The sequence below is a fragment of the Dermochelys coriacea genome, chromosome 3 (genome assembly GCF_009764565.3).
Source record: "Dermochelys coriacea isolate rDerCor1 chromosome 3, rDerCor1.pri.v4, whole genome shotgun sequence".
Taxonomy (NCBI): Eukaryota; Metazoa; Chordata; order Testudines; family Dermochelyidae; genus Dermochelys; species Dermochelys coriacea.
This window is the reverse complement of record NC_050070.1, coordinates 205,866,996-205,890,394: the sequence shown is the minus strand read 5'-3', so window position 1 is coordinate 205,890,394 and position 23,399 is coordinate 205,866,996. Positions and strand designations below refer to the sequence as shown.

The window sequence follows — 23,399 nt, the reverse complement described above, 5'->3', positions numbered from 1 at the left end:
AATTTTATTAACAGTACAAAAAACCTTTTTGCTCTCACTACAAAAAATTAATATTTTTAGTCAGAGCAATGTGATTGAATATGCTTTATTATTTTTGAAAATCTTGGTTTAACACTTTGATACAGTGGGTGCTCTGGGTGGGGTGCGGGGTCTGGGAGGGAGTTAGGGTGTAGGAGGGTGCTCAGGGTGGGGATGCGGAAGGAGGCTCAGGGCTGAGGCAGGCAGGAGGTACAGAGCACTTGCCTGGGGCAGCTCCTGTTTGGTGCAGGGGGTGTGCAGGTGGCTCTACACAGCACAGCACCAGCCCTATGGCCATGATTCTGGGAGCCGCAATTCTGGGAGCCGCTCCCCTCCCCACCCCCATGGCAGGCAGGGCCACCTGGAATGCAGGGGATTTAGGGGCTTCAGGGCCCTGGGCTAAGGGGGCCCTAGGGCCTGGCCTGCAGCTCGAAAGCCCCTTTCAAAATGTGGCCCTGAGTGCACGGGCTGGAGGACTCAGGAGGAGCAGGGGCAGCCGCGCAGCCAGTGGCTGGAGAGAAGCAGCACTTTCCCCTTCAAAGTGCCGCTTCTCTCTGGCTGGCTTTGAAGGGGAAAGTGCCACTTCTTTCTGGCTGTGCAGCTGCCCCGCTCCTCCACAGGCCAGAGGACTCAGGGCAGCCCCTCTCCCTTTTTTTTTCCCCCCTCCAGCGGTGCTCCTCCTGCTGCACCACCCTTTTGCTCTGGCAGTGCTCCTCCTGCTGTGCCCCCTAATTGATAGTCTTGTGCACCCCACTTTGGAGACCACTGGACTAGATGACCTCTTAAGGTCCCTTCCAGCCCTGCATTTCAAGGATTTTATCATGGAAAATGACTGACTGCTTCTAGTCCATGGCACCAAGAACTTCAGGTGTTACCTTCAACGTGCATGGTCCTCAAAAGTCAGTGCAGGGCGAAGGCCTAACAAAATGTGCACTGACATTTTATAAATAAGCACTGCTTCCAGTTTATGGAGGAAGACACTGGATGGGGGAATCTAACTTTAGGCTCCTTCATATTGCTGCTGCCTTCCTATACCATCCAACTCAATCATTTTCTTTGTATTAATTATTCCTAATTTCAATAAAAATGAAAAGCTACTTTCCTTTAATGAAATCATTCAGCTTCTCCTCACAACTATATTTTATACAGACTCGCAAATACTTCGTGAGCCTTCTCTTACAGCAAACCATGTAGGCTGGTCTATACACTGATAAACACTGAGATTTGTATCATAAAATTCTATTGATGAACAAAAATTCAACACATGGACTGTCTTCAAAATAATCACACAACACCTGTGGTTATAATATAGTATTACAATGTATTATGTGCAAAACTCATTTATCATTTACAAAATGAAATAAAAACACAAACATGTGCCAAGGATTTCAGATGTGTGGCAAACCAACATGAAAAAAGGTACAGATCTTATATATACACATCCGTACAAGTCCAGGTTTATGTTCTTCTGACCACCTGTCTTCAATTACACTACTCCAAGAATTTAGGGAGAAATCCTGGCTCTGTTAAAGTCAATGGTAAAACTGCCATTGACTTCAATGGGGGCCAGAATTTCAACCACAATATTCAGTATTTTGAACAGGTTTTATAGAACATACATTTATTTCATTGTACCTTTCAGTGTTTAAGGTTTTGACTTTCAGATGTCTTTACAGTTTCTCTCTTGTCTAAAGACAATCTCAGATTCATCCAGAGCTACAACAATCTTTGTTTCAGTCAAAAACATGTTTGAGGTTGCTAGTATCAATCTATATAAAATGGTTAGTGTTTTCATCCATTTTATTGGTGCTTTTAATCCTTTGCTAACACAACTAATATGTGGGAGAGTTACTCATCAGCATATCTACAGTACTTTAAACATACAATTGTTCCTTATCAATCTCCTTCACCCATTTTTTGCAAGGAGCCTGAACCAGCAGACTAACACATTTGATTCCTAAATTAGTTTCTCTACATTCTCTACCTCTTCTCTACATCCATTTATTTCATATCCCCATTCCATACTCTTGTATCTGCTTTTCTAAAACTGCTGTATATAAACAATAGTCTGGATAACAGTACATCAGGTTCATATAAAGGCATCTATGTGGCCAGTGTCAACAATACAAATTGCTTACAGAAACACAACAATCTCAAAACAAAAGTTGCATAAAACCCTCCAGTAACAAGGAAGAGAAAAACCACAGACATTTAATGCAATACTCTAAAACCAGCAAGAGATTTATTTTTGTATATTAAATGTTAAAGTCACATGCATAATTATAGAATACTTTATAGTTAAAAAAATATTTTAAAAACCCACCCTTACAGTTTACCTGCAACTGCTATAAAATTTCTATGAAATACATAAAAACATGGAGTCTTTCTGTGTAAAAAAAAAATTAGTTTTAGATAGAAAAGGATGCAACCATCCACATAATTGGGAATTAATTGATGCCCTGCATCGGACAGTCTTGTCACACTTATGCTGGTGAAATTGAGAGTGTACCAGCCAGTCCACCCAAAAGTTTGTCTAGAATACATGTTTAAATCAAAACAACATTTGGCTGAAGGATAAGTATGAGAAACTTAATCTCAACATGCTTACATGGACAGACCTGCAGAGGGCCACAGTGTAACATTCTGTGTACCAAGAAACTCAGCTGCATGGGTTGTTCACTCAGACACAGTGGTAGCATACACTGCACAATTGGCCATAAGTACTGTATGTATACTTTCTATAGGCAGTGCTAAAAGCTGCTGCTTGTGTTCTTACTAGGCATTTAATCTATAGACTTTTGCCTCCTAAAGAAGAGGGCAGCCACGCAAGAGATGTTTTCAACAACGTAACAAGGAACCCAAATAACAAGCATCTGTTCTATGAAGTGGAGTTGTCATCATTGTTCTGGAAAATGGCACCATAAGGATCACTGTTAATGCGCTTGTAGACAAAGTGAAAAACCTGGGGTTGGGGACGGCTGTGCAGCTCTGCCTTAATCTTCTGAGGGTAAGTATCTTCTGTTAGCTGCTGCCAGGTATCATCAATAAAAAGAAACAGGCTATAATCTTCTGGATTGTCCACTTTAAATTTTTCAGCACAGAGCTGACACACATCTTCTGTGGTGATATAAGGTCTTACTAATAAGGTCTTTCCTGTACAGCCACTGTTAACCTCCTGAAATGCAACTCGAAGGTAGTTCTGAAAGTGAGAAAACAGATAGAAACCAAAAGTCAAATTAAACACCTAAAAAGAAATGTGAAACTGTTCTGCTCAGCCCAGCAGCAGACTGAAAGGTCAACAAGTAAGCAGCAGGCCTCACCACACATTAATTGTGAGAAATATCACACCACATTTCCAAGCTTCCCTGTAAGCGGAGACCATCTTGCTACAAAACTGATATCACTGGTGATGAATACTGTGATTTGTAATGTTGGGAAGCAACACACACACCCGGGGCAGTATGTCCAAAAAAATGCTGCTGTTGTGCTAGATTGCAGGATAGAGACTTTAGGAAAGCACCAGAACTGGCTTAACAAATCAGATGAAAACTGAACTCTCCGCCTATTTTAAAAGTAGTAACATTTTTACTTTTCTTTAAGAGGCACAGAAAGATGGTACGTGAAGACAATCCACTGTGCAATATTTGAATGCATCGATATAATTTTAAGGCAGGAATTAGATCTTTTTTCTCTTTGCAAAGTGACACCCTCTCCCCCAGGCACTACCTATAAATGCTAAATACTACAACATAAGAAATAATATTACCTTTCTGCTTTCCAATAAGCATTAGAAACGTAAAATATGGAAACTGAGAAACAACATCCAAATTTTTAACGCAAGAAAAAATAAGTCTGCTGCAGAGTTTCTACAGGAAAAAAATGCATCTGGGAGTGGAATTGGAGGAAAGGAAAAAGTCAGAAAGGAGGGGGTAGTATCAAGGAAGAAGAGGTTAGTATTGAGTGAACTGCAGATGGGACTTGTGTTTGTGCGCGACTAAATGGAATGAGTCATTAAAGGGGCCAACTCACATGCGAGTTGTGCATTTACATTCTGTAAATGCAAGCTGTTGAAAGCTAAGACAACACTAACACCTGTATAATTTTTAAAAATTCCAACGGAAATACTTTCTTAATAATTAAATATTCCCCTGTGGGGTTTGTAGCCCAAACCTTTCAGGCTAGTGATAGTGAATGAGATGACTAGAGTGAACATGACTGTAAATAAAAGCAAAACTACTCTATTTTCATTATCCTATCTGAGTGAATGCAAAAAGTAAATAGCATAAATGGGGAAAAGTAAATTAGCTTTAATTTCTCCTCCAGTTTTTTAATGATTTAGGGTGTTACTAACGTGAGTACAGAGAAGTTTTAAACAGGCACGATTTGAACCTTGACAGGGTTGCTTTAAGGAGAATCTAAAAATTGGAAAAGTTCCCCCATAACTCACAACTATCAAGATCACATATATGAGGAGGGTGATCATTTATCCAACATCCACTTAGGGGCTAGTTTGCTTTTCGACTCAGATGAGGAGTGTGTATACCCCAGAATGTGATCAAGCTAACTGGAACCATATTGTGTGCAATCAGCCACCATGAATTAATAAAATAGACTGCCACATAGTTAAGGGTTAATTTGAAGCAGGCTTTTAGATACAAGGTCAAAAACTAGCTGGCAGTTTCTGCTAATCAGAATGGGAGGAGGGGACAAACAAATCAACAGCTGAGACTGAAAACCTTGGTGGTTTGAAGACCTTGAGTCTGGGCTACTCTGATATTAGAAGTTTATTGAAAGTTAGGAAAAAAGTGATGATTTAGTAGGTGTCACTATGACCTATGTGTTTTGCAGAAGTTAGTTATAAAAAAAAATAGCTAATAGAGTACTCTGGAGCAGTCCTCTGAAGCCATCTTGAAAGATGTTTTTCCTGACACCTTTTCTCCCTGGTGGGTGAGCAACTGATCACTGCAATCCTGCTGTTAATTACTCAATACCATTCCAGATGTTAGGTAAATATTTGGGATGTTCTAAACCTATTGCTTATGTCTGTGTGTGCTTAAATCTAATAAACTGCAAATGTTAGACAAGAGCACGCACACTTGCATTTAATTCTTGATCAGACAGAATTGCTGTGTTCCTATTGTTTTATTCCTGACACCACCTAGAGTGAAATAGTCAAGTTACCACTGTTGGGGGTTCTGAAAACCCTGGGTAACAGAATCTTTCCAGTGTCCAAAGAGGAACTTTTTGATTAGCGTCAAGGCTGTTGCTGTGCAATGTAAAAATGATGGTGATGAAACTGGCATGTCTTCCTCCAGAAATAGCTGGACCAAGAAAGTATGCAGCAATACAAATCATCTGGGTCTGGCTTTGCACATCTGTCCATATGGGGATATTTTATTTCAGGAACACAGGATGTGTGAGAAAGGATCTGAAGAATTCTGGCATCTCTAGCAGCTAGCTGAGTGCATGAATTTTGCCAAGCATAGTCTGTCTGGGGTATAATCTTGATGATTCAAGATTCTGTTTTGGAAGAAGCACCCAGAAAGGGAAGCTGTGGTCTCTCTTATACAGTGTCAAATCGGTTCTCCAGGCATCCTCACTCAGCACGATTCCCAGACACTCGACACGCCTTGACTCTGAAATCTGGGTGCACAGGAAGAAGGGGTGGCACAGAGTATAGAATTTAGCCCACAGCAGAAGCATTCTGAGATGAAGTCCTCCATGGAAGATGTATTAAGATTAGGACATTTCTTTAGCAAAGCTGCTACAAAAAGTTTGCAATAGTCTGGTAGATGGGGAGGGTGGACTCAGGTAGATTGAGATGTCATAAGTACAGGAAAATTGAAATGTACTTATAAAATGGTTCTCAACGAGACGCGACTAGCTCCATGCAGTGGTCATGGTTAACTGCCAAAGTTAATTAATCCTTCTCCTAAAAAGAGACATCATGCAAGACTGCTCTTTTTCCCAGCTCCCTCATGTTCAACCTCAATCTTTAATTCTTTGCAAGAAAACCACCAGGCAGGCAGAGAGAACATCATAGTTGCCTTGAATGAAATAAGTTTTCACTATCGACTGATGACCTCCTCAGACCTTGATTGTGCAGTTCCCACTAGAGAGTCATCATGAATAGCATGGAAACTTTGAAGACTATGATGTGAATTGTAAATAACTGAAACCAAAAAGAGTTTTCTGTGGATCCACCCTCCACCCACATATTTTAGTCCAGCAGTTGACCTATCTGAGTTGTCTAACTCTGGACTTGAAAAACAATCCTCCCTTAATACAGATGTTGTCCCCAGCTCACCCTTTCTTAGCTGTGTTCGAAGGAAGTAAAACACTTCCTTGTCACTGACAGCTGATAGGATTCTGAATACACCCAGAACACAGGTCTGTACAGACACTTTTCAGAGCAGAACCACACTAAGGTCTTTTATAATGTTTAAACTTTGCACAAGGATTATGGTACGTTTACAGCCTCTTATACTAGGTTCTCAATACTGCCAATGTCATCACTGCAGTCAGTCTGTTAGCAAGATAGTCTAGAAATTTCAACTGTAATTATAATTTTTATCAATATTTTCAAAGCCACTGTACTCAGCAGAAGCTAAGGGCATGCAGTATTTTTGAGTCAAAATTATTTAACAGACTAACTTTAGGCACTCATTTTTTAATTCTTGGCCTTTATTTTCAAATGCAAGAAACATTCAGAGAGAGATGGCACTTTCAGACTTTGAGCAAAATTATTGAAGTTGGGCTTTTATATACAAGTAGAAAAGCAAAATAATGATTGTGTGTTAGTTTTAAAGGGATAGACAGACTCAGCCTGGAGAGGAAGATAGAAAGAAATACCAGTGTAGTTTCTGAGTTTATAGGAATTCGAATAAGTGGCTCACAAATTATAATATAATAAAATTTCCATAAAACACCATTTTAGGCAGGAAATACCTAGTGAAGAGAGGGGATGGAACTGAGAAAGAAACAGCTTTTCTTATTAATGCTGATCTGAAATGACACGTTGTTACTGTAAAACATTCACAAGAAGTTGCAGGATGAGTCCGTCCCAGGCAATAAGTGTCTAAGCAACTAAACAAATGATTTTAAAAGTCACCTTTGTGACAGAGAGAAATTAGATTTTTACTTCATCTAGCCAAATAATCTGAAGTAATTTGCAAGAACAGTCTGTCTAGACAGTATTTGGGTTTACCACGATTTCTGTGAACGACTCTCAGCTCTGCTCTAAAGGGGTGACACAATCGTAATGCTAATATCAGTTATTTTTAGAGGAATCTATTGCCCTACACTTAAAGGGTAGCAAGGAAAGGCAGAAAGACTATTAAATGTCTGCAATTCAGCTCACTGTTATAGGCTTCTCAGAAATACAGTGCGCCAGATCCCCAGCTGCCATAAATTGGATTGGCTCCATTATCTTCAACAGAGCTATGCTAAACTACACAAGCTGAGGGTATGCTCCTGTGCTTGGTTTATAACAACAACAATGAAGCAAATAGAGAAGTGAAACCCAATGAAGATGATGCAGGTTAGCATACTTGTGAGCCTTTATATTGTACAAAGGGGAAGGAAAAATTAAGTCCTTCACTTAATATGTTTTCTTCAGGCCATCCAGTAATTCAACTCTACAATATGATCCAAGGACTCTCAAAGAAACATTTTGGGTCAGGTTCTGGAGTGAAAACTATCATCTCTCTAGCTAGGGATTTTCCCAGCATGGGGTTGTTTCAGTAGGCATACAGCTTGTGTAACAGGTTCCCATACTACTCCCTTATACTAGGGAATATGGTGGGGAATAACAGAGGAGGTGGCCTGAAGGGCTACTGCCAGCTGCTATAGGTTAGAGCAACCTCTAGGCTGCTCTAAGCTGTGCCACGGCCAAAGCAGAGCAGGGCAAGAACCAGGGAGCCATAACCATTTTCCTCATGGCCAAATTATCTGTTGGACCGAAGAGATCATAGCCGCAACAGAGAATCTGGCCCTTTACTTCTCTCACAAGCCATAGCCAGTACCTGAAAATCATCAACTGAAGGAATTGTTCTGTTAGTTGTCCTCCTCTTATGCCACTGCCGAAGAGTATCTCTGGCTTCTGAACTCAGCAATCGGGCTGCTTGTTCTTCCTGGAAATTCTTGATCAAAGAAAGTGCTCCATATGCGCTTGTCAAGTAATAGCCTCCTGTGAAGGAGTGCAAGAGAAGAGATTTTCAAAATATTCAGGAATATGAAATTAGTCAGCCCTGCTGATATAGCAGGGGAAAAACTATAATGAGAATACCATAAAATTCTCTATACTATTTCCAAAGTAGTCAGTTTGGTTAAAGAAAAAAAAACAAAAACCCACCACAGTGGGCCTGTTATCCTGTATGAACATTCTTAACAATGTAACCAGACAACACTTTTATTAAACACTAGTGGAAAACACAAATTCATCTGTTGAAATCAGTCTATCCATCCATCCATGTAGTCTGCAGTAATGGATTTGGTTAATGTGTTAGCTGATTAGAATTGCTCTGTACCAGGGGTGGCCAACCATGGCTTTTGAGCTACATGCAGCTCTTTTACAGTTAAAGTCCAGCTCGTGGAGCTCCCTACACCCCCCTGCCACACACATTCTCCACCTACCCGACTGGGGCGGGGGGGAGGTTGGGACCTCTGCCTTGTAGCACAGTGGTGGGGTAGGGGCTTCTGCCCAGCAGGGAGGGGGGCTTTCGGGGCTTCAGCCCCATGGGGCACACCTGCCAGGGCTCGGGGCCTCAGCAGGAACAAGGCTGAAGCCCCAAGCCCCGGCAGGCATGCCCCGGTTCTCAAACTTCTGAAGACTGTCATACATGGCTGGGGGGGGTCAGTGCCATTTAAACTACTGCCGGCAGCACTAGTTTCAGGATTATAGTTAGTGTTCTCTTGGCTTTTAGTCTCTAAACAAGTTTCGTACATAAAATGTGACAAAACCACTAACCCCACCAAAGTGGAAAATACATTCTTTTTGAACTGCATAGTCCCAAATCACTAGACAGTTCTTCCTACAAATTATCAGAGCATCGGGTGTTAAAGACAAGAGCCAATCAACTGTGGACTTCTTTAATTGAACTAAAAACAAAAACTTCCTGCTAGTTCAGCAGATGTTTCTGCGTTTCAAGCATGTTGATATTCTCCAGCTTCATACATCAAATGTTTTCCATGATGAGATTTCTAAACAATGTGCTGGAGGAGCTCTATACTCCAACGCAGGGAACAGACAACTGTAGGATCGGAGGAGGCCTGACATAATCCTCTCAAACATGCCAACATCCAACGGGATACAGCAGTTTTGTTCAGTCTAATGAGTAGGAAGTTGAATTTTCTTGATGGCAAAAATACGTAAATTTAGACTCAAAAGTGACCTTGACCACAGGAGTTAAAAACCATCTTCCTAGCTACAGATAGCGAGGGGCAGTTCTCAGGAGCACCTTGTTAAATATCACTATGAAACAGGAGAGAGCCGGGATGATGGCATTTAACCCTCTCTGTCATCCCAGCCAGAGATGACTTGTTTCAGGGACTCAAAAAAATACTTCCCAAGAAGCAAATATTTTGCCTTTGGAATGGGCCAGAATGTATCACATGGGAGGTATTCTCAAAGTATTTCCCAGGAGAGAATCCCCCAGGCATTCATCCCAGCCCCCATTCCAAATTACATGTGAACTGAAAGCTGCTGCATTATAAATAGACTCAGAATATTTTTCAGGACTTGAAGTATAAAAACATCCAGCATGTGCACGTAATATAAGTTTGCCAAGTCATGCCACGTCCCTCCCAGGTTATTGAAATCCTAGTCACAGAAATGGGAACCCACACAAACAGATTCTCCAGTCCATGACCTCTACACGCTGCAACCACATGCACCCTTGGGACTCAGGGTATATCACAGCCTAACAAGGACAGTTTTGGGAGTGTCTTGTTAACCTATTGGCAGCACACCATTAGCTTTGGGGCTCCTTTAAATACTTTTGGTTAAAAATTATGTTATGAGGGAACTCCCCTCCGCTTCCCGCCACACACACTTCCACCTGGTTTTAATAAAAACAAAAACAAACATTTACCTTCTCCATGTAGTAAAGACGGATCCAACAATTCCATCATGTATTCAATTTCAGTATCAAGCTCCAGCATGTCACACTGGGCCACTACATAGGTCAGCACTGGCAAGAAGTCATCCGCCCCATACATCCTCCCTGGAGCAAAATGAACACAGACCGATACAATGGCCAAACCCTTTTGCTGTTTTCAGCTGGTCAAAGCTTACATTCTGTTGCTGTTTTCACGATACCGCACAATTACACTGTTTTACAGAATGGTGTTTATTGGTGAGTGGCAAGGTGGGAGTCTCTGGAAATCGGCGATTGCAATATACCAACTCTGAGTTTGATCTTGTATTGCTGACATGTCCAAAACTGAGTTTTGGCTGCACAAGGAATTTAGGAGCAAGGCCTATGTTGGTATCCATTGCTGATGGCACACAGCTAACTGACTCACCAAAGCTAAGCTTGCCATACAATTCTGATGTTTTCCACATAGATTTCCACGAGCAGATTAATAGAAAACAACAACAATTTTCTCTCTCTTATATTTAAGAATAAAATCCTAGAAATAGAAAGACCTGACTGGAAATCCTAGGGCCTGCATTTGAACCAGATATCCCAGCATAGAAAACTGAATTTACAGGAGCATTAGACTCCTGAGCTCCATTGTTGCTATTAAGAATAATAAAAATAATGGTACTTTGCACTTGTATAGCAGCAACGCCACCTGTGCGGCCGTGGCCACATGGCTATTTTTAGCACACTCGCTGAAGCAGAGCTAGCGCGTGTCTGACCATCTACGCTGGGAAACACATTCCCAGCTTCTGAGTAGACAGACCCTATGTTACACCAGCTAAATGGCCCCCTAGAGAGCCCTCTGCTGGCTGGATATATAGCAGAGATTCTTAAGCCACTCCTAACCCCTGAACCAGCCCTTCCACCCCACCCCTCATGATTTACAGTACCGTAACACTTAGGAGCACCAATGTGCTTGCTGGCAATAGAGCACAACAACTCAGGAACATTCACCCACTCCCAACCCCATCACACAGTGCAGTAACTTACTGATAATGCCTTCTTAGACAGTCAATATTTTTATTATCCATGCCAGAAACTTCACCCAACACTGTAACGTAACAGCCATTTAAATACCATGAAGTAACAACCTGCAGCAGTTTAAGGCCAGGAAGTAAATGCTACTATATCAGACTAAAACTGCAAGAGGAATTCAGACAGGCAGAATATAATCTGGGCAGGATACCAAACCTGACTCGTGCAGAAGTGCCATCCACAGAATGGAAAGATGGCACCTCCAAGAGCACTGGGTCCTTAGCACCATCCTGGAGTAGGGACAGTCCCGATTTTTGGTCTTTTTCTTATATAGGCTCCTATTACCCTCCATCCCCTGTCCCGATTTTTCACACTTGCTGTCTGGTCACCCTATCCTGGGGTCCAGATTCAGTGTGTCCTTAGAGGGGGAAAATGCACCTACCAACATCACTTCCTGCAACATCTTGTGTTGGGAGAGTTCCCAAGGCAAATACAAGCTTCACTCAGCTTCGCTCGTGACACCCGATAAGGCCACAGCCTGGGAACAGGGTGACACCCCTGCATTCTCACCATCTAGCAGCATGTTTTAGCTGCATGCCTCCTGTTGACTCTGCACAAGTATTTTAAAAATGCCTCTTATCGGTAGGTAACTCCATTTCATTATCTAGCTTTCAAGGTCCTGGGTTGTATTTTAGATACTTGTTGCAGTGTAGAAGTGGTAATGTTATTTTTGATCTAAAACATAAAAGACAGTGCTCAGAGTAGAATATCCACAGGCACTGCTAGCCAGAAGTATAGGCTTTGTTTGCCACCTTCGAGTTACAAAGTATTTTTCACACTGTAGTACTGTTTCTACCTTATTAGACTCCACTACTGAAATACAGAATGTGTTTAACTGAATCTACTATGGTTTCCAGAAAGCATTCAGACTTAGGCCATGTCTACACATACAGCACTGCAGCTGTACCGACGCAGCTGCACCACTGCAGCGCGTCTGGTGAAGATGCTCTATGCTGATGGGAGGGAGCTTTCCTGTTGGCATAAAAAAACCCACCCCACTGAGTGGCAGAAGCTTTGTCGGCAGGAGAAGCTCTTCCACCGGCATACCGCTGTGCACACGAGCGCTTATGTCAGTGTAACTTACGTTGCTCAGGGGCATGGTTTATTCACACCCATGAGTAATATATGTTTTGCCGATATAAGCTGTACTATAGATACAGCCTAAGAATTTCAAATTCAGGCTCCAAACAGCAGCTATGGAAAGCCTTGCTCATAGCTTCAATGTCTACTTCAAACGCCAGTAGTTAACCAGAGCTGTTCTTCCAAAGGCTGTTCCTGCAGTTCATAAATCTGCGCATCTTAACTGATCCGCTGCCAGGAGCGGCACAGCACTCTAGAAACAAACTGAGTAGCAGAGTCTATCAGAGACTCCATGGAACAGAGAGGCAGATGACTAGAGATCAAAGCTAAGTGAAGAAAGGGGAACTCCAATCAGCAGGGAGACAAAGGATTTACTCCCCCCTCCTAACTGTTTCAAAGCAGGGAGATCTAACCTGAAGAGAGCATTACCTGAGTTATTCTCCATGACAGTGTAAATCAGTTTGCACACTCTCAGCAGCAGCATGACTTTCTTTTCAGGTGAATACATTTTCTGCATGGTCATGAACTTGACTTTAATCTTTTCAACGTCCACAAAGTCTGGTGTTGGGACATATACACCCAGTTCCTGAGGGTTCCTCTGCCGCACCAGCTGCAGGTTTTCTTTTAACTGTTTCCAAGAGCCATCCACAGTATGGAATTCTTTCAGCATTGCTTCAATGTGGCCTTTCAAGGGCTTCAGGATACACTTGTGCATGGCCTTCTCCAGCACAACATCTGCAAAGGGAAACACAAGTTCATTTGATTTCATCGTCTGGAGTAGAATCAGTATTAACGTATCCACTCCCAAAGGAGAAATCAGAGTAGACGCTATTCAGGCAAGTCTATGTATTAATGCAGTTGAGTTTCCAGATGTTTGCTAAGAAGGAATCAAAAGGCAAAACAGAATCTGTATTCCATTTTAAATCACAGTAGTCTGGCAAATATGAAAAACAAAATAAAAACAGACTATTCAGCTGTATGGAACATAGTGGCTTGAGTTCACAGGAGTTCATGCAAACCTATCCTCTTGGATTTGATAGACGAGGATCTAGGGACTTTGAGTTTTGCTTTGAGTTTCAGTTTCAAACAAATCCCAACTCCATACAGTTCTGTCAAAACCCATAACTTTTCTCTGGTTTGGGGTTGAAACCATCCAGTTTTACACTTTCCACCAGAAGCCATAAATCAATCCAGATTTGCTAAAACTTAGCCCAGCTTTGCCAAAAGGTTTGTGAACTTTGGCCTGGTTATAGGTTTTTCAACCGAAACGAAAATCAAACCGTTTTTGTCCAGTTCAGATTTCATTATGGAAGTTACGCACAACTCTGTCATCAATCCTAATGGTCTTTTTTTAGCTACTGGGTGCACATGGTATAGCAACCACTTGGCTTTATTCCTACTTCACCTAAGTTTAACAACAGATTCTCTGATTTTTTCAGTGTGGACCCCATCTCTGTGCATCACCGCCTTTCCAAACCATGGGTGCACAGGTCTCCTCTTCTATCCTTCGCAGTCACACAGACCACATCACCTCTCATTCACAATCTAGCATCCTTATGGCAATGACAACAGTGGCTCATAGGGAAAAACAACTTTAGGAAAGTATATGGTCACTTCATAATTAATTGTACTGCAATAGCTCCCAAAGGCTTCAATCAGGACTGAAGCCCTATTATGCTGGGCACTGTACCAACACATAGAAAGAATCTATACCCTGCAGAGCTTTCAATCTCAGACATCAATCCTGCAATACAACCCACCAGAGCCAGACCCCTGCCAAGTCCCACCAACTGCATTGCAGGAATGGAGCCTAAATTACGAGATCTAACAAGTGAGGGCAAAAACCAATAGGAAGGAAGGAAGGGAGGGAGAATGAGAGTAACAATTAGGGATGTAAATATTTGTTTAAAAAAGTTAACCATTTAAACGATTACAATTATATATCATTTAACCGGTTAACCGCTGGGGCCACTTCGGCCAGCATGGGTGAAGCTGAGGCTGGGGTCAGTAATGCTTACCGATTTCTCTACCACATGACCCCATCTCCTCTTTCCCTGCACATACTTTCCAAAATACCAACTCCTAATCCCCCTACAGGCAGCTCCAGTCCTATAGGCAGCTCCTGCCTCCTCTAGCATGCTCCAGTCCTGCTGGTGGCTCCGATCTCCTGTTTCCACTCTTCCTCTTAGGTAGGAACCCCTCATGGAGGTAGGTGAGCTGGTTCTGCATCATTTCCATCTGCTTTTATAGGCATCCAGGCGCTTGGCAACGGAGCCTGTAGAAGCAACTACCAGGTGACCCGCCAGCTGTCCACAGATCAGGCACACTGATGGTCTGTCCAGGTCAAAGTATACAAGATACAACATGAAGGGTGGATTCAGCTAACTTACCTGTACGTCTCCATTATGCCATAGCTGCCAATTGTGACAAGATGTGACATTTCAAATGAGTTGCATCTTATCTACAGCATTAGAGAGTGACTTAGGCAATCCCCTCCTGACCCATCCATTGAGATCAACTGCCCACCCAGCCGGAAGAAGAAGAGCATAAAGGAATACCAGGAAGAAACAGAGGTGTAAATGGTGGATTCCAGAATAGAGTGAGAATCTTTAGACCTCATTTGGACTAACATAAGAACAGCCATACTGGGTCAAACCAAAGGTCCATCTAGCCAGGTATTCTGTCTTCCGACAGTGGCCAATGCCAGGTGCTCCAGAGGGAATGAACAGAACAGGTAATCGTCAAATGATCTGTCCCCAACAGGTGCACATGAACTGGTGCTTAACTTGAGTTGACTGAATGTAGAGATGAAATCAATAAAATGTTCAACATAATTTCAAATATCATGCTTTCTTCTCAAAACAAGTAGCTACACTGAATACGACTATTCAGAATGCTGCTTCCAATACATCAGCAACAGAGTGGGAAGCAGGAACACAAAGCTAGCTTTTCCAGGTAATTTTGTTTTGTTTATACAGAACCTTTAAACCAAAGTGTCTACATTTTGGGTTGCAGGAAGTGGTTGTAAATGAATTAGAGGGCTGAGGGCCCTAAAACAGCTGGAATTTCAGTTTGGACAAATTCTCCAAGCCTTCTGAATTTTCAAAGTTTACACCTCACCATCCTTCCCCTAACAACCCCCACTAATCCTCCTCATAGCCATCTGAGACACTGCTGGGCTCATGCCCATGCTAACATAAGTTCTACTTGCCTAACCAGAGAGAAAAAGATTAACATAATCCCTCTGTTGGCATCCAGTAACCCCGGCTTACGTACATGAAAATAACCCAAGACTGCTCCCCACACATCTATCCATGTAGAGAACATGGATCACAACAGCATCTAGAGATCTACCCTCAGTTCTCCCACCCAACACCCGCTGGATGCAGCTCCTCCAGCCACACAGCCATCCCTCCATCCCACAACTCCTGTCTTTCCCCTATGCCGTCCCATATCCTTTGTCACTTCCTGGCTCCAGCCACCTTCTCATTACTTCCCCGACTCTCCTGCTTACCTCCTGGTCCCATGGCTCCGGCCTCCCCCCTGCAATCATCTTCTGGCTCCCCATCTCTCACCTCAACCCCTACCTCCAGCCCCCTTAGCTCCCCAAGGTCATCTCCTCTCCAGGGCTCCTGGCTCCACCCCCATCATCTCCTGGCTCCCAGTCTTCTTTCCACCGACTCCCTTAAGCCATCTCCCATCTTTTAGCCTCCCAGAGCCACCACTTATGCTTCTACCATTCAACCAGCTCCACCCGTATGTCCCCCACTACAGCTCCCCCCGCCCGGTTCCAGCCTCCCCCATCAGCCCCTGGCTACCCAGAGCCTCTCATCCCCCACCCCCATGCTCCCCAAACCCCTACCTGCAGAGACCATGGGTCCCTCCCCAGCCTTCCCCAGAACCCCCACCCCCGCCCGACCTCCATCATCCACCCCCAGAACCTTCCCCTACATCCCCCTCCCGCCCGGACCCTTCCCCATCGCCCCCCGGGCTCCCCAACCCCTCACCTCCAGAGAACACCCCCCTCCATATCTCCTTCCCACCACCAGCCCCACCCTCAGCCCCCGGAGCCTGCAGCCCTCACCTCTCCACAGGTGAGGGCTGCAGGCATTCACTCAAGATCAGGTTTGATAAGAAAGTACTTACATTCATACTTGGTGGAAGAGAGACTTGTTCCCATCCAGGAAATATACACCCTCATCCTCAATGTAAATGAACTGAGATAACCCTATTTCAATATGCCACATACTATTCCTTGCTAACATTATTAATTTTATTTATTTATGTATTTATTGGCAGTTTACCTTTTTAAAAAAAAAAAAACTTTACTGACTGACTCTTTAAATATCAAAAGCTCTGTGTAATTTGTGTGCTTTCAAGTGAGACACTTCTGTAGCCAGCATTTCATCTGTTGGAATTTGCTGAAGTCAAAATCAAAGGCTATTTTTAAGTGCTGCCAAACATTACATTTAGGGCCTGCACTTTCCATTCCCTGTGAATCAAAACTCCCATTGACTGACTTCAACTGGAGTTCCTTACATAGAAGGCTAGCAGGATCTGACCCTTAACAGAGACCATGATCTAAACAAATTGTGTCAAAATCATTTTTGGTGATACCAAGGCCACTGAAATGTAACAAGTACTGTTTAGATTCCCTACATCTCCTGGTTCTAATGGCAGTGGGATGTCTGTGATAATTGTCTTTATCTGAAGCATGCATATAAGGGAGCACCTGGGCTAGAATCTGAGGAAAGAACTCTTCTCCATGTCTTGGATTAATCACTACCTCCTGTAGTTTGAAGCTGGCACACTTGTTTCCTATTGGGGCAAGGGACCTGTTTTGTTGGCCAATGTTCAGAGGCTAACAGATCCTGAGCAGTCTCAAAGGGCTGAGAGGGAGAATACTGCCAGCAGACTCACTCTACCAATAAGTTAGTGAGGACAAAAGATTATGATGAAGCTCTAACCTTTGCATGGGCGGAACCCTCTTCCCTGACTTCAGTCTCACGGATCACCTTGCTTTATAGATAAACAACGGGTAAGGTTAAGATTCTCTTATTAGTATTTTTAGTCAAAGTCAGGGACAGGTCGTGGGCAATAAACAAAAATTAATGGAAGCCCGTACCCTGTCCCTGACTATTACTAAAAATAACTGCGGGGAGGAAGGACAAACAGAGCACTGCCTGGGCTTACAGCTGTCCCAACCCCAGCTGCTGCTCTGGTGGGCCCAGGGCTGGCCACCCATCAGCTGTTCGGGGGCCCTGAGACTGACCACCTGTCAGTTGTTCTAGTAACACACACACACACACACACACACACACACACACACACACGCACACCCCCCAACCACTACTCCAGCACCCAGCTGTTCGGGGGCCCTGGAGCTGGCCAGTGGCCAGCTGATCAGGGGGCCACTGCTCTGGCAGGCCCAGGGCTGGCTGCCAGTCAGCTGCTTGGCAGCCTTAGGGCTGACCACTCGTCAAGTTTTTCAGGCGCCCACCCCCACTCTCTGGTTGCTGCTCCGGCAGCCCCGAGGCTGGCCCTTGGCCAGCTGTTCCAGGGGCTGCTGCTCCAGCCCCAGAAGAAGTCGTGCAGGTCCTGGAAAGTCAGAGAATCTGTGACCTCTGTGATCACCATGATAGAATCGTATCCTTAATGCGTCATTGAGATTTTTTTTTTTTTTTTAATTCTCATAGTGCGGCTGTGCAGGAAGGCAAAGAGGCAAAGTTCTTTGCCTCTGCCATCACATCTGCAATTTGTCATAGTGATCTCTAACAATCATGAGTTATCCGCAGGCATGGCCTTTGGAGCCAGCAATACCCAATGAATCAGGTTTCGCAGTTTTTCAGGGAATTTAGCCTATCTTGAACTGTACATAGAGAGAGGCTGAACTGCCCAGTGCAACTGTTGACAGTGCTACGCATCGCAAGTTCCCACACAACCACTAGCCAGCTGCCTGTAGATGAGACAGCTCCTCTGCTAAGCAGTCAAGACAATCTTGCCATAAGGAAGGCAGCATAGCAGCATGAGCAGCAGCATGGTCTAGTGCAGAAATCTCCTAACTGGGATTCACAGAATACTTGCTGGTGATTCATGAATGTTGACAGTACTTGTTCTCATCCTTTCTGCACAGAGTGAAAAGTTTAATACAAGTCTGTTCCTAATGTCTTCTGTTACATTACATTACAAATCAGATTATCTGGGGGATATTTGAAAAGTGTGTGTGTGTGTGGAAAGGGGTAGGTTGAGGGTGGGAATCCTTCCATACGGCTCAATTACTTAATGACACATAATACGAAAGATGAAAATTAAATAAAGGAAAACCACATTTTAAGAGAGAAAACGTATACACTATTCAAGAGACACTAATCACGCCTAGACTTGACTAGACAAATTGAGGCTAATGGCCCTTTTTTAATATAGAGGATTTGCAAAGAGATAATCAATGACCAAGGAAGTCATTTACTTTTTCACTGCCGAAGAGAATATAACTGACAACATGACTGCACTGGCATTTGCTTTATTTCCCATTGGTTAATTATTGTAAACAGCTGCTTTTCTTTTAATCTCAGTCTCTATTGCAAAAAACCTTCTTCCTCCCTCCCAAACTATCAAAATAAACTCAAGAACAAAAGAACATTCAATGAAATTAATAGGTGGCAAATTCAAAACTGATAAAAGGAAATATTTTTTCACACCACGTGAAGTTAGACTGTGGAACTCATTGCAACAGGAAGTTGTTGAGGCCAAGAATTTAGCTAGATTCAAGAAGGGATTGGACCTCTATATGGATAAACAAGAATATCCAGAGTGATCACAATGAATTACAAAAACTTGGGAAAGCTATTAAACCTCATGCTTCATATCATAAGGCAATTTCCAGCTATTAGAGATCAGGTTGAGACCTAATGTGAGTGTGCCTACTGTAGGGTTCTTACACGTTTCTCTGAAACACCTGGTGCCGGCCAGTGTCAGACAGGATACCTTGTTAGATAGCCCTCAGTCTGGCAATTACTATCTTCCTAATGACAGGTTTCAGAGTAGCAGCTGTGTTAGTCTGTATTCGCAAAAAGAAAAGGAGTACTTGTGGCACCTTAAAGACTAACAAATTTATTAGAGCATAAGCTTTCGTGAGCTACAGCTCACTTCATCGGATGCATTCGGTGGAAAATACAGTGGGGAGATTTAGATACACATACAGAAAAACATGAAACAATGGGTTTTATCATACACACTGTAAGGAGAGTGGTCACTTAAGATGATGAGCCATCACCGGGGGGAGGGGGGGGAAAAGGAGGAGGAAAACCTTTCATGTATCCTGAAGGACGACTCATCACTCTCACAGATCTTGGGAGACAGGCCACTCCTTGCTTACAGACAGCCCCCCAGTCTGAAGCAAATACTCACCAGCAACCACACACCACACAACAGAACCACTAACCCAGGAACCTATCCTTGCAACAAAGCCCGTTGCCAACTCTGTCCACATATCTATTCAGGGGACACCATCATAGGGCCTAATCACATCAGCCACACTATCAGAGGCTCGTTCACCTGCGCATCTACCAATGTGATATATGCCATCATGTGCCAGCAATGCCCCTCTGCCATGTACATTGGTCAAACTGGACAGTCTCTACGTAAAAGAATAAAAGGACACAAATCAGACATCAAGAATTATAACATTCAAAAACCAGTTGGAGAACACTTCAATCTCTCTGGTCACTCGATTACAGACCTGACAGTGACTATCATTCAACAAAAAAACTTCAAAAACAGACTCCAGCAAGAGACTGCTGAATTGGAATTAATTTGCAAACTGGATACAATTAACTTAGGCTTGAATAGAGAGTGGGAGTGGATGAGTCATTATACAAAGTAAAACTATTTCCCCATGTTATTTCTCCCCCCCCCTCCCCACCCCAGTTCCTCAGATGTTCTTGTTAACTGCTGGAAATGGCCCACCTTGCTTGTCACCATGAAAGGTTTTCCTCCTCCTCCTCCTCCCCCACTCCCGCTGCTGGTGATGGCTCATCTTAAGTGATCACTCTCCTTACAGTGTGTATGATAAAACCCATTGTTTCATGTTCTCTGTGTGTGTGTATATAAATCTCCCCACTGTATTTTCCACCGAATGCATCCAATGAAGTGAGCTGTAGCTCATGAAAGCTTATCTTCCTAATGGGCTGCGTTGGTGACCAGTGGAAATCTGGGAACTGAAAACATGGCATTTCATGAATATATTGTAGGATATATTGCACAGACAGCCTTAGTTGCCTATGTTTTTCTAAGGTATAGAGGGTGGGATTTTTTTTTTACAGCACTCAGCATTGGCCTGACTCAACTCCCCCTGGAATCAGTGATATAGCTCCGAATGATTTAAACAAGAGCAGAGAGTTTGGTCAGTGCTGAGCATTCTTGAAAATTATAGCAAGAGCATTCAGTGGATGTTAGAAAAAAATACATATACTGCACATTTTTAGTGCTTATGTGAAGGCCACCATCTTGGCCAATGCACTGGAGATCAAACCAGGTACCTCCAGAGCTAAAAGCATGAGCTGCTACAGCTTGAGCTTAAATCCAAGCCCCCCTAGCCGGGGGCTGTAACAACTCATCTCTTCAGAGTATCAGCACAAAGGGGGACCTATAACACACTCACTGAGGGGTTCCACGTACATAATTTAAAATTAAGTCTTGTTAAGCCTTCTTTACTCAATATTTACTATTAGTCACTAGCCACAAAATGGGAACTGGAAGTGCGTTGATAAATGAAATGAAAGGCTAGCGAGTTTCATTGTGGCTTATAGAAATACATCTGTATCCTGTGCTGACCTGCTGTTGTGCAACTCTGCAAAGGAGCAACAAAGGACAAGTTTAAATCTGGGATGTTTGATACACTGGTCATAGCAAGCGTCTTTGCAGTCCTCCCTGCACTGACAATACCAGTCTTCCACCTTCCCCTGCCTTTCTCCAAGGTCCCAATTTTAAAACTTCTCTGCACTCAGTTTCCAACTACTGCTCCTCCACTGAGATTATCTTCCCCCCTTCAGACTCCAGGCTCACACACATGCCTTATTTCCCACTATTATGACTGCATGCACTGTTCTATTCAGCACTTTGGTAATTTAAGACTGACAGTGTTGAGAGGGAATGCGCCCAGTCTGGGCAATGTCACAGCAAGACACAGCCTGAAGGAACAGAATTTCTTGGAAGGCTGAAAACAAAGAGTTCACCTAGGTACAGTGGAGATGGAAATGAGGGGGACCCGATTGCTACATACTATATGATCTGTTAGCCTAATTTGGGTTTTTCTCAACACCCCGCATACATCAGCAGGTTGGTATTACACCACATGGAGCTACTAGAGTGACACAGATTAGTTTGGAAAGGCTATGCCTTCTATGCTTGGTGGACTTCCTGGCATTTCTACAGTGCCTTTCATCAGAGTATGTTAAAGCTTCTGCAGACATTAAACTAAATTGCACAGTTTGCCCGTGAGGTAGTTATATCTCATTACACTCTTCTTACAGAAAGAAGAAACTGAAGGACAGGGAATTAAATGATTGCTCAAAGTCCCATAGCAAGTCAGAGATAGTCACGAAAAGAAACTAGAAGTCATATCTCTCAATTCTGATTTCTCGCCACAGGATAACATTGACTCCATTTCTCAATTGTGGAACTGCCTGTGACAAAGGATGTCCTGAATGAAGGGACTGGCCAATTCCACACTGATACTAATAGGCCCTGCATTAAAATACAAACCTTAAAAAGCATGCTATGAACAGCTACCAGTGCCAGAACAAACAAACAATCTAGTTTATATGCAAGTGCCTTTTCCACCACTCAATGTTTTATTACCTGTTTGTATTTAAACCAGGACTTTCTTGGGATAGACCTAGATTTTGGGGGTCAGGCTGGAGATGTTGAGTTGTTTAGATCCTTTCTAGCCACAACTGCCTTCAATAAGCATTCACATTAATCTTTTTCTGGCCAGAGACAGAAGAATAATCAGGGTTGTTGTTACTGTTTTGTCAGGTGCCACAGAGATTAAACATAAATAAAGCATCCAATGTCTGCTATTCAAACATCAGTGAACTTTGAATTCAACCTGGGTTTTCCAAAACCAGCCTCAATCTCTATTTTGTGCTTATACAGCTAGACATGGATTCAACTCTTTACACTCAGTTTAGTTTCCATTGACTTAAATAATAAAATGGGTTAGGACTGGATTTTCAAAGCATCCTAAAATATTAGGTGCTCAAACTCCATGGGATTTAAGTAACCAAATCCCTTAAGCTCTTTGAAATCCCATCTTAGAGCTTTATTTAAGTTTATTTTATTGATCAGCTTTAATTTACTGTCATCAATGTAAAAATATACCCACACTTTTACTATTTTAGCAACACAGAATAGAAAGAACAAGTTCCCAGATTTAGAAGTGAGATTTTCAAAGGCACAAAGGGGAGACAGGCACCAAACTCCTATGCAATTGAGGCACCTAACTCCCCTTTATGTCTTCACAAATCTCCCCCATCATTTCCAAATTTGTGTTAAAGAGGAATACACGCATTCTCTGCTGAGTCCTAATGCAGGACTCTACAGGAGCCTACTCTTTGTTCTTACCAGGGGAAGGTTGTTATTTCGTAAAGGGGTAGCAGTCTACAGCATTAAAATTAGATTACATCTGTCAGGAATAATTAGAAAGACTGGTGCATGTTCTTTTGATGGTTTGGCAGAAGTTAAACTATTTCATCTGCTTCCCTCTGGAAAACCTGGAAGATTTCCTGCAATATTTTTTGTTTTCAGGAGTCCGAGAAAAACTACACATGGTCACGCAGATAATTAAATAGAACTCTCAGAAACTGGAGCTCTGATGCCTAAATACTTCAGGCTTGACTAAGCCCAGGGTTACACCAGCTTCCTGAAGCATAACCTAGGATATGGGGGAGCCTGTTGAAGAAAGTCTGACCGGCTGCAGTGGAACAAGCTGGCCAAAACACTTTCTGTTGGGGGGGGTGTGGGGGGGGGGAAATGAGGCAGGAACTGGCTAGTGCAGCTCTCAAAGTGTGCTGAACAGGCCAGGGAAGGGGAAACAGTCAAGATGCCCAAAGCATCCTGTAT

At 43.0% G+C, this 23,399-nt stretch overlaps 1 protein-coding gene across 13 annotated transcripts in view; it reads right to left on the bottom strand.

Annotated features, from left to right (window-relative positions):
- Window positions 1-1,319: 1,319 nt before the first annotated feature.
- Window positions 1,320-23,399, bottom strand: part of RIN2 (Ras and Rab interactor 2) — a 122,998-nt gene continuing 100,918 nt past the window's right edge. For all 13 annotated transcript variants that reach the window (XM_043512155.1, XM_038396030.2, XM_038396028.2 and 10 more), the window contains 4 exons: window positions 12,708-13,013; window positions 10,110-10,241; window positions 8,043-8,206; window positions 1,320-3,217 (listed from right to left, as the gene is read on the bottom strand). In XM_043512155.1, the coding sequence (XP_043368090.1) occupies window positions 2,897-3,217; window positions 8,043-8,206; window positions 10,110-10,241; window positions 12,708-13,013 (923 nt within the window). In that variant the 3' untranslated portion in view covers window positions 1,320-2,896. The remainder of the gene's footprint in view (window positions 3,218-8,042; window positions 8,207-10,109; window positions 10,242-12,707; window positions 13,014-23,399) is intronic.